The sequence below is a fragment of the Protopterus annectens genome, chromosome 6.part1 (genome assembly GCF_019279795.1).
Source record: "Protopterus annectens isolate FY-2018-M chromosome 6.part1, PAN1.0, whole genome shotgun sequence".
Taxonomy (NCBI): domain Eukaryota; kingdom Metazoa; phylum Chordata; order Ceratodontiformes; family Protopteridae; genus Protopterus; species Protopterus annectens.
In genome coordinates this window covers 197,135,399-197,153,729 of record NC_056738.1, presented here as the reverse complement: position 1 = coordinate 197,153,729, position 18,331 = coordinate 197,135,399, and the positions used below count along the sequence as shown (strand labels likewise).

General features: G+C 44.3%; 1 protein-coding gene across 1 annotated transcript in view; it reads left to right on the top strand.

Annotated features, from left to right (window-relative positions):
• The window catches only part of LOC122805472 (adenylosuccinate synthetase isozyme 2-like), a 613,428-nt gene that overhangs the window by 263,454 nt on the left and 331,643 nt on the right, over positions 1–18,331 (top strand). The window contains exon 6 of the mRNA XM_044075655.1: positions 16,994–17,101. Within this exon, the coding sequence (XP_043931590.1) occupies positions 16,994–17,101 (108 nt within the window). The remainder of the gene's footprint in view (positions 1–16,993; positions 17,102–18,331) is intronic.

The window sequence follows — 18,331 nt, the reverse complement described above, 5'->3', positions numbered from 1 at the left end:
GATGCATTTAATGATGCTTGTTCTGCTCCGGATTCACTTCCTCCGGCCCCTGCCAAGCCCGACAGGTACTACAGGGTTCCGGACACACATTATCATTTGTATAAGGCTCCTCTTGCAGATCCTGAAACTATTTCACAGGGACCCAAGGCAGTAGCAACTACCTCTGCCAAAAACCCCCTCCCCTCTGAAAGGGAATCCAGGGCCTTAGAGAGATGGGGTAAAAAAGTTTACACTTCTGCTACTCTTTCAGCTAGGGCCTTAAACTGTCCATTCCACATGATTCAGTATCAGGAATGTTAGACCAGTTAACTAAAAAACTGTCCTCTCCTGAACCATTAGACAAAAAATCTCTTCAGGAAATGGTACATAACATTCAGCAGAGGTCAGTAATCATTCCTTAAAATGCGGCTATGATGCACTGGAGGCTTCCTTTAGATCAGCTATGACTGGTACAGTGATTAGAAGGCATGCATGGTTAAAAGAGCAGTCCTTACCAGACCATGTTAAATCAAAGCTTCTAGATGCTCCCATGGATAAGCTCAATTTGTTTGGCGCCCCTGCACAGCAGGTGCTGAAGAAGGTGGAAGAGAAAGCAAAATCTGTACAGACAGTCAAGGATTTCTTACAGGTCCAGCCTCCAAGGTTTAATAGGAACTGGCCTTCCAAGAATTGGTCCTTTCCAGACACCAGAACACAGAGAGGCAGGAATAGGCGCCCGAGAGGCAGGGGTCAATCCAGAGGTGCCTACAGGGGGCGTCAGTGGCAGCCCAACAACCAGCGAAGTACTGCCACAGATCCAGCCACTACCACTTTCACAGGACAATCACAGTGACTTGGCTCTGAGACCGCCTACCAGGGAACAACTAGAAGCACCCTTGGGCTGGCATCACATCACAGGAGACAAATGGATTTTGCAGACAATAGACCAAGGTTACAGGTTTCGCTTCCATACTCTGCCAAGGAAGAGAGGATTGCCAAACCTACCTCCAAATCAAAAGAAAAAAGCTCTAGAACAAATAGACCACTTGATAAGGATGAGAGCTATAGAAAAGGTACCGTCTATGGAACAAGGGCAAGGATTTTACTCCAGACTTTTCCTGGTGCCAAGAAAAGAAAACCAGTGGAGACCTATTCTCGACCTGTCCGCTCTAAACACATATCTCATTGTTCCAAAATTCAAGATGCTGACCCTACAGCAGCTCCTTCCCATGCTGGGCAAGGAGTCTTGGCTGGTTACTCTAGATCTCAAGGAGGCATACCTGCACGTCCCCATTCGACCAAATTGCAGAAGATACCTCAGACTTCTTGCAGGATCAGAGCATTATCAATTCTCAGCATTGCCCTTTGGCTTATCTACTGCGCCCAGAGTATTCACGAAATGCCTGGCATCAGTAATTGCTTATTGCAGGCTCCAGGGGATTCAAATTTACCCTTACCTGGACGACTGCCTGTTACAAGCGGAAAACAAATTAGAAAAAGATTTGAAAAAGGTCATTCATCTACTACAAGCCTTGGGGTACACAGTCCATATAAAAAAGTCAAGACTGATACCATCCCAGACAATAACTTTCTTGGGTGCAGAACTGGACACTTAAATCAAATGGCATCCCTCACAGCAGAAAAACAGAGGCACCTTCCTCTCTATTTCATGGCATTAACGACGCAGAACCAGCTAACAGCAAGGAAAGTCCTGCAAGCCCTGGGTTACATGGCATCCTGCATAATATTGATTCCCCATGCCAGACTACATATGAGGAAGTTACAATGGTACCTAAGGAATTTATGGTCTCAGCACAAGCACAGCCTAGAAACCCAAATTCCAATAATTCCATGCCTGAAACAAGAATTCCAATGGTGGGCCCAGGCCTGTCAATTGAACAAAGGATTGCCGTTCCACAGCCCTCAACCAAGCCAGACTATCACCACGGATGCCTCAGACCTCGGTTGGGGGGCACACATGCTGGACAAGTGCATACAAGGCCTATGGACTCAAGAGCAGCTGAACCTACACATAAATCAAAAGGAGATGCTGGCAGTAAAACTGGCAATCCAGTCATTCAGACCGTTTCTTCAACAGGGTCAATTGCTGATAAGGACGGACAACACCACAGTTATGTGGTACATCAACAAACAGGGAGGCACACATTCATATCCTCTATGCCGGATGGCAATGGACCTCTGGAATGTGGCCCTGAGCTACAACATTCAGCTACAGGCAATATTTGTACCAGGAAAAGAAAATATACTAGCAGACATCCTAAGCAGAACTACCACAGATGCCCACGAATGGATGCTGCATCCAGACATCTTCAAATCCATTACAAGGAAATGGGGACTACCAGAAATAGACTTATTCGCATCCCCACACAACCAACAATTGAAAAAATTCTGCACAAGGGCATACCACCCACTTGCTTGGAAGGTGGACTCCCTCTCTTTCAGTTGGAAAAACCTGACAGCATATGCATTCCCACCTCTTTCTTTGATGCACAAGGTGTTACTGAAGATCAAAGAAGACCGGCCAAGGATCATCCTGATAGCTCCAGACTGGCCGAGGCAGCATTGGTACCCATTATTGAGGAGTATGTCTCGGGAACAAATATGGCCTCTACCCCTAGTTCCCTTACTGCTAACACAGAACAACTTCAAAACCCTGCATCCAAACCTAAAAACGCTGCAGCTAGCTGCCTGGAACATTGCATAAGACACAATAACCCAGACTTATCTCAAAGGGTTAAGGACATTATCTTGGAGGCTCGCAGACCCTCAACAAGGAAAACTTATTCAGCAAAATGGAAAAGATATCTCATTTGGAGTGCAGCAAAAGGAGAAAATGTGTCACTGGTAAACATAGCTAACATCCTGGAATACTTGGCAGAGCTTTTCCACAATGGCCTGTCCTATTCTTCCATTAAGATTCATGCATCAGCCATTTCGGCAGAATACAACATGGATCCTCCAGTCTTCTCACATCCTCTACTCGGGCAGTTTCTGAGAGGAATTAAAAATGTAAAACCACCAAGGAAGCCACCATTGCCCGCTTGGGACTTGAACTTTGTACTAGAAAAATTGACACTCCCTCCTTTTGAACCAGCAGCAACAGCAGAATTACAGTATTTATCATGGAAAACTGCTTTCCTGCTTGCAATCACTTCAGCAAGAAGGGTTTCTGAATTACAGGCATTAATGGCAGTACAACCCTTCCTTCTCTTCCATCAGGATAGAGTGTCCTTGAGAACTAATCCTACTTTTATGCCAAAGGTGGTCTCCAGGGTATCTTTAAACCAAGCTATCCACCTGCCTACATTCTTCCCCAACCCACAGAACAGGGGAGAAAGGCTATTACATACCTTGGATGTACATAGACAATTGCGCTACTACCTGGACAGAACCAAGAACAATAGAAAAACTGACCAGCTACTGGTAGCATATGCAACAGGAATGGAAGGAAAAGCAATTTCAAAACAGACAATCTCTAAGTGGATAGGAAATTGCATTAGATTTTGTTATCTTACCATGGGAAGACAGCTCCAAAAAACATCAGACCTCATTCCATAAGGGCTACAGCCACTACTACAGCTTTTCTACGAGGAGTGGCTACCAAAGACATTTTAGAGGCTGCTACTTGGAGCTCCGTGCATACATTTTCCAAGCATTATAATCTACCCTTATACTCCAGATCCCGAGCAGGTTTTGCCACTGCTGTTTTGCAAGGGATCTTATCTACACCATAATCTTATTACTACCTCCTCCCCCAGTTTGGCTATGGTATTCTACCCATTTGTTAGGACTGCAGATGCATCCATGAAGGACGTAGTACAGTTTTGTACCTACCATAAATGTAGATGTCCGAAGGGTATGCATCTGCAGTCAGGATTACCCTCCCTCCTTCCCCTCTGTGGTACTCCTAGGGTATTTGCCCATCTTCTAGCTAGCTGGGGGAATCTATTATGGTGTATTTGTTTGTATATATGTACATACATGTTTATTTCTTAGTTGCTGTCTGTTATTTGGAAACTTTACTTTATCCAAATTTAGCCTTCCTAGAGGGCACCTGGCATCTGGGGCAAGAAACACTGAGGAAAATGGCGTCGGCTGATGCCTTTATACCCGAAGAACTGCAGCTATGACGTCTGGTGAAGTGCGACATCAGCCGAGGCCAGACCCAGACTTTGGAATCCGGCCGACCGAAGGGCTGCCTGAGGACAGGACAACCCATTTGTTAGGACTGCAGATGCATACCCTTCGGACATCTACATTTATGGTAGGTACAAAACTGTACTTTCCTTCCCTCCTACCCTTGGGCTGTGCTGCCCACTCCTCTTGGTAGCTCTTAGGGAACAGAGTACTGTAGTGCACCATAGTGTCTGAATGTATCACTGTAACTCATCTCTCTTCCCCTTTTTCCATGTGTGTAAGTCAGTACTACACTAATACTACCAAAGGCAGATCACATATTTAAGACTTGGGTCCTTGGAATTTCAGATTGAGGATTGGGGCCAGAGGCACTTGCAGCAAGGTTGCACCTTGTACCATTATAATGTGTTTTTTTAAGAGGGGGTTGTATACAAGTAGCTTGCTCTGTTCTTTTAATACTTATGTTGAACTGACTTTTGGGGACAAAGGAGTCCAGCTGGCAGGGGCTTTTGGAAGTCCGAGAAAGGTGGAAAGCCACCTTTGGCTATTTCCCATAAATAAACCATTCGACTGCAGCAACAGTCAGTCTACTTGAGCATCTAGTATATTGACTTAATCACATAAATGCACTTTCCCAAAAGCTCTGGGCTACATGTGATCTTTGTCATTACGTTGACCTTCACCAGGATTCATCCATCTAAAACCCCTTCCCCATTTTTTGAACATGGGGTTGTGGTGTCACTTAAGCAGTGACAGTCATGCAGAGCCAATGTTCACCCCACCGGGTATTTGGCCAGTATACTTTAGGAAAATCCAACAACCTGTGGAAAAAGCAGAAGCCTCCTTTTACACAAGATGTTGCCTTGATAATCACTGTCAAGGAGGAGCTCAGAGTGGTGGTTGCAGCAGGTACTAAAGAGCAAAGGAATTCCCTTTCTAATCCCATACAGCAAAAACATTAATTATAGATTCCTTGGGGGAGGGGCTGTGACAGTCTTCTGAAGTTGAGGCACTTGAGATATCTCATTGTGAAGAAAATGAGGGCCCTCTTCCTAGTAAGAGATTTTCAGGACAGTTTTGTCAACTATGAACTCTGTGAACTCTGAAGGTGATTATGGATGACACCTAAATACTGAAGATCAGTTAAGGAGGACCTGGGCAACTAAATACTGAAGAAGATCAATTAAGGAAGACTAGGGCAAACTCGTGTCCTTCATGCCAGACAAGGCAGGTAAACCAGTATCCAAATGAATTCTGCTGCACTGGTTTGAGACTGAATCCCCCCCCCCCCCCCCCCCCAGACCTAACCAAAAAAGTGTGAAAGGGACAAAGGTAGACTTGTTTGCCTTCAAGAAGAGACTCTTACTGAGTTGGTTTTACTCCGTATATACCCATGCAAAGAAGCTGTGGCAGTAAATGCTTTTTATTCTTGCATCCCATAAGAGGGTCTACCCTGTGCTCTTCCTTCCCTTTCTTATGGTGCCCCAGGTGCTCCAAAAAAAAAAAACCCAGAATGGATGTGGCAAAACCCATCTTAGCAGCAGCCCCTTGCTGGCTAGGCTTACGTAGGCCCTTGGGCCGATAGCCTAGTACCTACCTATGAACATGGTTCACTTTTACAGACTGAATGACAAAAAAGAGGGGCTCGTACTGCTTTCTTAAAACCTCTGCCTTGCTTTACCAAGGAAGAGTTAGTGGTGCATTAGAGTCTTGTAGCTTAGAGTCTGAATGTAGTAGCATGTATGTACGATCTTAGCTTGAACCCCTTCAAGGACAGCTTTTCTGAGGAACTACTGCATGTACGCTAATGGAAGCAGGTAGGTCTGGTGCAATAAGTCATATCTAGCAAAGTGGAAGAATCTTTTCCTGTGGTGTGAATCTAGCTGCTCGCTTCAGCTAGTGCCACTGTCAGAGGTCCTTGTATTTGACATGGGTCTTCATACACTTGGCAGGCAGATTACTGCAAGTTGTTTCACTGTAGACCTCTCATTTCTGCACTTATTCTTTGGTTTCCTATTTTTAATGCCACCTAGGAAAGCAGCCCCCCCCCCCCCGGCAACATAATTTTCTTCCTGAAAGAAGAAAAATAACTCTAAACCCTGTTGCACCTTTTTGGTACCACTGAGGAACCTGGCTGAAGTTTCTGTGATGGAAAGACTTATTTTGCCAACTGTAACCTCAGATAATCTAATCTTAGCTTCACATCACCATGCCATGTGTTGATAGTCCTTCACCATGTTCTACAAGGACAGTCGAGCTTTTGATCTATTCTTTCCTTCATGTTTGATTATGTTGGAACTGATGCAGAAAGAATGTTGCACCTCTGGGGTGTTTACTTGTAGCTCAGATGTTTGCAAGAACTAGAGTTCAGGTAATCTTTGCAGTTTGATTCCTTTTTGTGGGCAAGTCAGGGCTCTCTGTACAGTGTGTCATTGGCTAGCAAGACTGCATTACCTTCTGCTGTAATCCAATGTAAAGCACCCAAAGAGTACATTGAGAGACCATTTTTAAAAAATTAGTAGTTTCTACCATAGCAGCTGCCTTAAGTGTGTCAGTGCAGAGTACAGTAGAGTGTCGATTATCAGAACTAATTGGGACCTAGGGTAGTTTGGAGAATCAGACTGTTTGGATAGTCAAACATAACTGAACCGGATCAAACATTTCTAAAAATGCTTTTGAAGAACATTAAACAAGAAAAATAAAGCAAATTTACTGAGTACAAAACAGTACAGTATATTTATTGTAGTACAAGCTCAAACACAAGCCAAATAGTATAAAGTTTACATATTCAGACTTTGATTTGTCCTACCTGAAAACTTTGGAAGGCTGGGTTTGGATAACTGACATTTCAGATGATTGAGACTGTACTGTACTGATGAAATGGCTGTTTGGATGAAAGTGCACACTTTCCTAAATACTGGTTGTTGGGCCGTCGTTTGAGGAGCAGGCAGGCTTATTCTTGGCTATCCTGTAGTGCCTACTGTGAGCCCTTCCTGTGAAGCAGCTACTGCTTTAAATGCTTCTGTAGACGAGACGTAATACTGCAGCAGTGATTTCTTTGAGTGGTTAGTACAACAGTATAACTACAGATGCTAGAGCAAGTCACTGCTATTGTATGGGTTCCCTCTTCTTTCCAGTGAGCATTGCTTCCTGTTCCTGAGGTGTACAGAGTTGTTTTTTTTTGGGGGGGGGGGCAAGATAGTCAGTATGCCCTCTTGAATGCTTGTGTGGATTCCTTTACGACCAGCCATTCTGGTAGCCCACTTCATGGGTTCACAACCTTTTCTCTGAAGCATTACTGTCTTGAAATTCAGGGAGTAGTTAATGCTTACAGTCTGCTTCCTGTGCCACCGCCTCCTTCCCTCTGTCATTCGTGTTCAGAATTACCCCTTCACATCTCCCTGGCAAGATCTTGTGCATCAGTGTCATGCCCCCCTCTGTCTCATTTGGAATCAAGTGAGACGAAAACTAGATTCTGTAACCTTTGGTTGTATTCCTTCCCTCCCAACCCTCAGATCTGGTAGTTTTGCCTCATATCTTCCAGCAGCCTGATGTAATTGGACCTGTATGGCTCCCAGAAATGCATACAGCACTAAAGATGTTTGACCAAGGCCCTGCGGAGTGGAAACATTGAATGGAATGATGACTTCCTGGCACCAGCGTGCGAGAACAAGAGCTGGATGTGTGTCGCTGTTTTGCCTTGCATTAAGTTTGTGGCCTTATTTGTGAGGTGCAGAACCCTGGGTATGGTTATATTCCATCTTAACAAGAAACTACTGCTCAAGTCGCACTTCCTTGAAACTGACAAGAATTCCTTGGTAGTCTGTCTCTACAAGCATCTGCTTTACTTGTAACCTAGCAGAATGCCCTATTCATATAAATGTACTTGCAGGGGTTTAACTAACATAAAAATGTACTATTTGCAGGAGGCAAACATGTTGTCACTCTGATGCATGTTGGGGACGGCAACCCAGTTTGGTGGCCCACCATAAGTTGACAAATTGAGGTCCTTTTCATCTTGTGCATCCAATTTTTTGGAAGGTTACTGAATTGTAAGTATATGGATCTTAAGATGAATTCTTCCTGTTACCTTAGAGTCTAAAAAATGCTTATGTTCATCTGAGATGTTACTGGCTTCTGTTTCACTATGTTGCCCTTTTTGGAATTTTGATCATTCTGGAGGCACTGTGAACTTTATTTTCTCTACCCCACACATGTGTTGGAGACCCCCTCCCCTGCCAAAAGAAAAAAGCATCTTTTTACCTTTATGTCAAAATAGAATTTTGAGGAAGACCGTTTCATCTCTCAAGCTCCTGCTTACACTTGTCAAGGGTTATCCAAAGTTGTCAGAGATTTGGGATGCATGGCTAGGCTTAAAAAGGCCCCTGTGATCATTTGGATGTCCTTCAAGGATGCATCTGCAGTCCTTACAAATGGGTTGTCCTGTCGTCAGGCAGCCCTTCGGTCAGCCGGATTCCAAAGTCTGGGTCTGGCCTCGGCTGGTGTCGCACTTCACCCGACTTCATCTCTGCTGGTCTTCAGGTATAAAGGCATCAGCCGACGCCATTTTCCTCAGTCTTTCTTGCCGCGTGGCGCCCGAAGCAGAAGCTGTTCGCAAGTGCCGGTCAGTCAGATCCAGAGATTACTACTACCAAATACTACTTCGAAGACTTCTAAAAAGCTAAGTACCCCGTTGGGGACCCTTTCTTGCCTCAGCCGATGTCAGAAAAAGTGAATAACTGTTTAACTTGTGGGAAACAAATACCTCATAAAGATTTCCACTCTTACTGCTTACCTTGTTTAGGCCCAGACCACGACGTAGCAGCTTGTTTAGCCTGTGCTTCCTTCAACCGACGAACGCTTAGGCGTCGGTCGGAGTTTGCTGAACAGTTTTTTGGCTCAGATTTTGCATACATTATGCCGTCGGATCCTCCGACTACTCAAATTGTTAAGAAACGCAAAGAAAAGGACTGACACTCGCGGTCCGCGGTTTCAGCCGAAACCACGGTTAAGCAAACCGCGAGTGTCTTGGTTTCGGCCAAAACCGAGAAAACGGTTCAATCTTCAGCCGAATCCATGACTACTACCGAGGCCCCTTCTACCCTAGTTGAATCGGCCTCTGAAGTTTTGCCTACTAATGTGGTTTCTCTAGAATTATCGGACACCATCCCTTTGGATGTCTCTACCCCAGCACGTGGTGCTGCTAGGCCTCCTGCAGCCATGTCTATAAAGGCCTTTGCCAGGGCTAAAGCAGCCAAAACTGCTAAGTCTGTGCCTGTTAAGCCCTCCTCTCACAGGCCCAGTTCCAGTTCCCAAATGCTTACACTGGCAGAGGATCTCATCTCTTTAATAAGGGGATCCCAATCTCACCCAGACAGGGCCTCTCAACCTCCAGAAAAAAGACCTAGAGCAGAGCCCCCTGAGCCAGTGTCCTCAGATGACTCTTCTGATGATACGGACAATACAGACCATCCAGAGGCTCCTTTTTCTACTTAGGAAGATTCCGATGCTGAAGAATCTATTCCTTCGGCCTCTCCACCAGAGGAATTTTCCTTTGGGGAAACCTTACATGCCATGAGAGAGCAATTCCAATGGCAGGGACAAGATTTCTCAGATTCAAGAAAAAGGCTTAGGACCTTTTTACACTTACCACAACATAGGCCCTTAGCTATACCTCCAGTTCTTCCTGTTGTGGATGATGCATTTAATGATGCTTGCACTGCTCCAGATACTTTACCTCCAGCCCCTGCTAAGCCCGATAGGTTTTACAGGGTACCGGACACTCATCACCACTTATACAAGGCTCCTCTTGCAGATCCTGAGACTATCTCCCAGGGGCCTAAGGCAGTAGCTTCGACCTCTGCGAAAAACCCTCTCCCCTCTGAAAGGGAATCCAGGTCCTTAGAGAGATGGGGTAAAAAAGTATACACCTCTGCTACTCTCTCAGCTAGAGCTTTGAACTGTCAGTTTCATATGATCCAATACCAAGAGTTTATGCTTGATCAGTTAACTAAGAAACTGTCCTCTGATGATTCCTTAGATAAGAAATATGTTCTAGAAATGGTGAATAACATTCAACAGGTTAGTAACCATTCTTTAAAATGTGGCTATGATGCACTGGAGGCTTCATTTAGATCAGCCATGACTGGCACAGTTATAAGAAGGCATGCATGGTCGAAAGAACAGGTCTTGCCGGATCATGTTAAAGCAAAGCTATTAGATGCTCCTATGGATAAGGTCAGTCTATTTGGTTCACCTGCCCAACAAGTAATGAAGAAAATGGAAGAGAAGGCAAAATCTGTGCAAACAGTTAAAGATTTCTTACAGGTTCAGCCACCAAGGTTTAGCAGGAACTGGCCTTCCAAAAATTGGTCCTTTCCAGACTCCTCTAAATCTCAGAGAGGCAGGAATAGACGTTCCAGAGGCAGAAATCAAGCCAGAGGAGGTGCCTACAGGGGACGCCAGTGGCAAGGCAATAATCAACGAGGCACAGATACAACCACTACCACTGCAACAGGACAATCACAGTGACTTGGCTCTGACACCGCCTACCAGGGAACAAATAGGAGCACCCTTAGGCGGAAAGTTAGCCTTATTTTCAAAAAACTGGCACTATATCACAAGAGACAAGTGGATTCTGCAAACTATAGACCAAGGCTACAGGTTTCATTTCCACACCTTACCAGTAAAAAGAGGAATGCCAAACCTTCCACCAAATCAAAAGACAGAAGCTCTAAAACAAATAACTCAATTAATAAAGATGAGAGCTGTGGAAATGGTACCACCTACAGAACAGGGCAAGGGATTTTACTCCAGACTCTTCCTAGTAACAAGAAAAGAGAAAAGTTGGAGACCTATTCTCGACCTGTCCGCTTTAAACACATTCATCATTGTTCGAAAATTCAAAATGCTGACCCTACAGCAACTTCTTCCCATGCTGGGCAAGGAGTGTTGGCTGGTAACTCTAGATCTCAAGGAGGCATACCTGCACGTCCCCATACGACCAAGTTGCAGAAGATACCTCAGATTTCTTGCAGGATCAGAGCATTATCAATTCTCAGCATTGCCCTTTGGCTTATCTACTGCGCCCAGAGTGTTCACGAAATGCCTGGCATCAGTAATCGCTCATTGCAGGCTTCAGGGAATCCAAATTTATCCATACCTGGATGACTGCCTGATACAAGCGGACAACAAAAGCAAGCTGACACAAGACTTACAAAGAGTCATTTGCTTACTACAAGCCCTGGGATACACAGTCAATATAAAAAAGTCAAGACTGATACCATCCCAAACAAGAACATTCTTGGGTGCAGAATTGGACACAGTAAAACAGATGGCATTCCTAACAGCAGAAAAACAAGAACAACTTCCTCTTTACTTCCTGGCATTAGCAAAGCAGAACAAACTAACAGCAAGGAAAGTACTGCAGGCTTTGGGCTTCATGGCATCCTGCATAATCCTGGTTCCCCATGCCAGACTGCATATGAGAAAGCTACAGTGGTACCTAAAGAATTTATGGTCTCAACACAGGCACAACTTAGAAACCGAAATACCTCTAATCCCATGCCTAAAACAAGAGTTCCTATGGTGGGCTCAGGCATGCCAGTCAAACCCAGGTTTATCCTTCCACAAAATTCAAACAAGCCAAACCATCACAACGGACGCCTCAGACCTCGGTTGGGGGGCCCACATGCTGGACAAGTGCATTCAAGGCTTATGGACTCCAGATCAGCTGCACCTGCACATAAATCAAAAAGAAATGCTGGCAGTAAAACTAGCAATCCAGAATTTCAGACCATTCCTCAAAGAAGGCCAATTGATGATAAGGACAGACAACACCACAGTCATGTGGTACATCAACAAACAGGGAGGCACTCATTCATACCCCCTATGCCGAATGACTCTGGACCTATGGAATATGGCTCTGAGCTACAACATTCAGTTACAGGCAATATTTGTACCGGGAAAAGAAAACATCCTAGCAGACATGTTAAGCAGAACTACCTCGGATGCTCACGAATGGATGCTACACCCGGACATCTTCAAGGCCATTACAAAGAAATGGGGAATGCCACAAATAGACCTATTTGCATCCCCACTCAATCACCAGCTCAAGAAATTCTGCACAAGGACATACCACCCACTTGCTTGGAAGGTGGACTCTCTATCCTTCAGTTGGAAAGGCCTGACAGCATATGCATTTCCACCTCTTCCTTTGATGCACAAGGTACTACTGAAAATCAAAGAGGAGCGTCCAAGGATAATTCTGATAGCTCCAAATTGGCCAAGACAACATTGGTATCCATTGCTGAGGAGCATGTCTCGGGGGGAAACGTGGACACTACCCCTGATTCCTTTGATGTTAACTCAGAGCGACTACAACATCCTGCATCCAAACCTGAAAACTCTGCAACTGACTGCCTGGAACATTACATAAGAGCAACTAACCCAGATTTATCCCAAAGGGTTAAAGACATTATCCTTGAGGCCCGCAGACCTTCAACAAGAAGGAACTATGCAGGAAAATGGAAAAGGTTTGTCATGTGGAGTACTGAAAGAGGGAAAGATGTGTCAAAGGTAGATATTGCCAACATCCTGGAGTATTTGGCAGAGCTTCTCCATACAGGCCTGTCCTATTCCTCCATCAAGATACATGCATCAGCTATTTCTGCAGAATACAGCCGATCCCCTGTCTTCTCACATCCTCTACTCAGGCAGTTCCTGAGAGGAATTAAGAATGTAAAACCTCCTAGGAAACCACCATTGCCAGCATGGGACTTGAACTTTGTGCTAGAAAAATTGACACTCCCTCCATTCGAACCAGCAGCAACAGCAGATCTTCAACACCTATCCTGGAAAACTGCTTTCCTACTGGCAATTACTTCAGCAAGAAGGGTTTCAGAACTACAGGCTTTAATGGCAGTACAACCCTTCCTAATCTTCCATCAAGATAGAGTATCCATGAGAACTAATCCTACATTTATGCCCAAGGTGGTATCCAGAGTGTCTCTAAACCAGGCAATCCACCTACCTACCTTCTTTCCCAATCCACAGAACAGAGGGGAAAGACTGCTGCATACTTTGGATGTACATAGACAGTTGCGCTACTACCTGGACAGAACCAAGGGCAATAGAAAAACTGACCAGCTTCTAGTAGCTTATGCAACAGGAAGGGAAGGAAAAGCTATTTCCAAACAAACTATCTCCAAGTGGATAGGAAATTGCATAAGATTCTGTTACTCCTACCATGGAAAGCAAATTCCACAGAACATAAGGCCTCATTCTACAAGGGCTATAGCCACTACCACAGCTTTCTTACGAGGAGTGGCTACCAAGGACATTATTGAGGCTGCTACTTGGACCTCCGTGCATACATTTGCCAAGCATTATAACTTACCTCTATACTCTAGATCCCGAGCAGGGTTTGCCACTGCTGTTTTGCAAGGGATCCTAACTACACCATAATTCTTCTTCCTCCTCCCCTAGTTTGGCTATGGTATTCTACCCATTTGTAAGGACTGCAGATGCATCCTTGAAGGACATAGTACAGTTTTGTACCTACCATAAATGTAGATGTCCGAACAGGATAGCATCTGCAGTCAGGATTACCCACCCTCCTTCCCCTCTGTGGTACTCCTAGGGTATTTGCCCTCCTAATAGCTAGCTAGGGGGGGATCTCTTATGGTGTATTTGTTTGTATATATGTACATACATGATTACTTCTTGTGTTTGCCTTCTACTTTTTTTTGGAAACATTGGCATTTACCAAAAAATTTTAGCTATCCAAGAGGGCAACTGGCATCTGGGGCAAGAAACACTGAGGAAAATGGCGTCGGCTGATGCCTTTATACCTGAAGACCAGCAGAGATGACGTCGGGTGAAGTGCGACACCAGCCGAGGCCAGACCCAGACTTTGGAAACCGGCCGACCGAAGGGCTGCCTGACGACAGGACAACCCATTTGTAAGGACTGCAGATGCTATCCTGTTCGGACATCTACATTTATGGTAGGTACAAAACTGTACTTTCAGAGGTGTTTACTAGGCTATTTAAGGATTCTCTATGATAAAAGAAAAAAAAAATGCAAGTCCATGCAAAAAAAAAAAAAAAAAAAACTCTTGCTGGGGAGTGCAACATATTGGCGGACAGGCACACCAGGTTACTAATGATACCTCACGAGTAGTCTCTGAATCAGTCAGTGGCATACCAGATTTTCCTCAGATGGGGTTAATCCTGTTGGAACCTTTTTGCCTCCACTTTCAACAACAAGTGCAGCAGGTACTTTGCCCTGATCCCCTCCACAGAGACAATCACCAAGAGTTGCTCTAGTCCATGTTTGACCTCAGTCTGCTTTGCTTTTCCTCCTGTCCCTCTAATTCCCAAATTTCTTGAGAAGGCACACCGGTTTAAGAGCAAAATGATTCTCATGATCCCTATTTGGCCTCAACAAATTTGGTTCACCTTCCTTTGGTCTCATCTTATTTGCCTACCGTGGACCCTGGATCCATGTCCAGAGCTTCGGTCTCACCCTTCAGTGCAAATTCACCTGGATCTTCACAGTTGATGACTTAACCGCATGTTTTTTCCAATTCTAATTATGGCTAGACAAGCTGGGCTTTCTTCCCCAGTCCAGAGGATTATCATTTCTTCTCGTAAGTCTACTGCCTGAAAAATTTATAAAAGTGGAAAAGGTTTTCTATTTAGGCCCAACAGCATCGCACTGATCCGCTTACGGCACCCATTTCGTCAGTCTTTGATTTCCTGGCTGGTCTTTTTCATTCGAGGGTCATTTTCTCTACTGTCAAGTTCAGTTAGCAGCCATTTCTAATTTTCACATCTGAGAGAATGCTACATCTTTGGCTTCTTCCAGACTTTGCAAAGCCTTTCTCATGGGTACTTTCCTCCTTTGACCTCCTATCAAAGATGCACCTCCTCCTTCATGAGATCTTTGTTAGTTCTTCAGACTTTGACCTTACCCCCCTTTGAACCTGCCGCTAAGGCTGAATTGAAATTCTTGTCCTGGAAAACTCCCTTTCTGGTGGCCATTACTTCAGCCAGAAGGGTTTCTGAACTTCAGGCTCTGTCTTCCAAACCTCCCTATCCTGTCTTCCATAAAGACAGAGTCACCTTGCAAACTAATCCTCTTTATTTATCACCTTTGGTAAGAAATACTATTAATCTTTCCGTATTTTATCCAAACTTTCAAAACAAGGGTGAATATGTTGGATCTTTTGGACATCCATAAACAATTGCGGATAGGACTAAAGCTTTCAGGAAGTCTGTTAAGTTGTTTGTTGCTTTCTCGTATTCCAAAAAAGAGAAAGCTGCTGTTAAAACTACTGTTGCTGGTTGGCTGACAAGCTGCATCATTCATGTGTATTCGTTGAATAATGTTCCCTTGCTTAAACCATTCAGAGCTCAGTCCACAAGATCTATTACCACTTCACAGGCTTTCTGGTCTAGATTTTTTTTTTTAGAAGATATTTGTGCAGCTGTGTCATGGGCAAACTCCCAGACTTTTATTTTACATTACAAACTTGACATCATACCTAGGAACAGGGCTGCTTTTGGCTTTGCAGTGCTCTGGAATATCCTTCCAAAAGGCCTCCCAGACCTATGTAGCTGGGGACTCTGTCCCACAGGTTTGATATGAAGACTGAACAGACCACATCAGATAAAGAAGTTCTGTACTCGCCATAACATTCGTCTGTGTTGCTTGCTTTAGTCTTCATCAATCCCACCTTCCTGGTCTCTGAAAGACCTGATTGATTATACTGGGAACCTTTGTTCCTGTGTTGAGCTCCTGAGCATCTTTTATGCTCTGTTGCCATTTAGAATGTAATTGTTTATTTTATGAGAATATTGCAGCAAACTCTAATCTGAGAGGAGCTAGGCATTGTGGGTAGGGTAGGAGGAGCTCTAGCTTGGAATCCTAAGCTTGCTGACGGCCTAGTTGGTTCCGAGCTCGGAACAGATACCCACAAGTTTGGAAGACTGAAGCAGACAACACAGAATGATATGGTGAGTACATAACTTTATTTTTACAGCTTTTACAGGAAAAAAAAAAAAGACCATGTCTGCTTATATAGCCACTAGGTTATAATGTGATGGATGCTGTTTGTAAGAAGGGAAAATTGAGCGTTTAATTCATACTGTGAGCTAATGATGTGGAAAGTAAGCCATGTTAAGATTCATGAGAGAGAGAGAGAGGCTTGACAGATGAGGTAGTTTGCATTACTAGGAATATCAGTCTAAGGTGTGTAGGTAATACTTTGGGATATCTGCTTGCGTGCATACTGCCTGCATTAAAGTTCTGAAATTGACCATTGTGGTTTGGTTAGTGGCTCCAGCATTTTGAGGAGCTAGGCAGGGAGGGGAAAGGACTTAAGTGGTGTGGCCTGCTTGCCTCTAACGGAAGGGGGGGTTGCTTAAATTTTGGGGGGGTAACACTGGGCAGTGCTAACTTTCTTGTGGGGATCAGAGAGCTCATCTTTTATGCCTGGAGGTGGGGGGGTTAGTAGGGATAGGGCTGCTTGGAGGGAATGCTCCTTGTGAAAGCGAGGCGATTGGCTTCTGCCTTTAGTCTGTTGCACACCTCCCCTTATGCCTCACTGGGTGTGTGCACCAGAGCAAGGAAACCAAATGGGGAAAAATCCTCCACTACCCCAATGGCCATCTGAATGATGGCCCCCTGCTGGTGTCTTTGTGCCAGTGATGTGGAACGAACAGATCAGTTAGCCATGGAAGTGTCTGATGATTGACTGACAGTGGATGTAGAGTGCAAAAAACGACCAAGACTGTTGCCTTGTCTTAATGCATTTCTCCAATAATATATGGCTGTTTTATTTTTAATTTAGCTTGGGGACTACAAAAAAAGGAATTGGTCCTGCATACTCCTCCAAAGCCTCTCGTGTTGGCCTCCGGATCTGTGATCTTCTGGCAGACTTCCAGGAATTCTCAAAAAAGTGAGTGAAAGTGCTTTCTAAATGTAAATTATGAATTAAACCTGCTTTGGGGCTAATGGGCAGTGCATTTGGTTGCTGAGAGTAGCTTGTGATACTGAGCATTGCTTTCAGTGCTGGTGAGTGGTGCTTGCCCTTTTTGAACAGTACTGCACAGATGAACTTTTTTGATTTAAATCAGAGACCATCCTTGATTGTTCCCCTGGGTGGCTTCAGTTTTCTTTGTTAATCAATGTTTGGCAAAAGTTGTAAGATCTCATTTTCAGTAATGTTCCTGTTCCCATTTTGACACGCAATGAAATAAGAAAGCTGAACACATTCTTCTGTTAGCCCCAGGCATAGGGCGTTGAGTACCATCTGATTGTCAAACACTTTGGGAACACGTCATGGTGTAACACTCAAAAAGGTAAGTATAGCATTAAAGTCCCACCCTGACACAGTCATGATGCTTGTCTTCAGCTAGTGACGGAGTCTGCTGTCATTTCTTTTCCTCTCTGTAGAGGATGAGGGGACTGGTAGAGGTGTGCCTTCATCTTTCTACCACAGGGTTTATAAAGATTTCCTAGCCAGCTCATCTGTTAGATTGACTGGAGCTTAAAGCCAAGCATTTTGATCATGTAGAGCAAGTCTTAGGAGCCACCCCCTTCATTGCATCCAAAACCCATCACGTGTCAGCCATATGTAAACTGTCACTGGTTCTGTTGTGTGTTGTCAAGTTGTAAAAGTGTCAATACTTCAGTTCATTGTAGTACAAAAGTGTCCTTTGCAACATGGAAAATGAGCAGCCATTACATATACTAACTCCATAGTCACACAACAGTGGAGAAGAATGAAAGTCCAAATCACTGTTGGTACACAGAAAAATATACTGGCAGTGATTCTGTATGGAAAATGGAGACAGAGGTGTAACATGGAGATATACTTGTACATTTCATAACATGGGGAAGTATACTTATATATTTCAAACTCTGTTATCAAAACACTTCACTAAGGGTAGCGAGCCACTAATGCCTGTGTGTAGTGGAATAGCACAGGACTTTCTCGCAGAAAAGTTACTTGGATGAAGATTGACAATTAACCTTTAGAGTACCTCAGACTCATGAGGAACAGCATGGGCTTACCTCAAGCCCCTAGTTCATTCCTCTAGAATTGCCTAACAAAGTTTCTTGAAAAGAGGCATGAGAGAGAATTGCACTTGAAAGTTTGCAAGTTGATCCTTCCATTAAGGAAAAA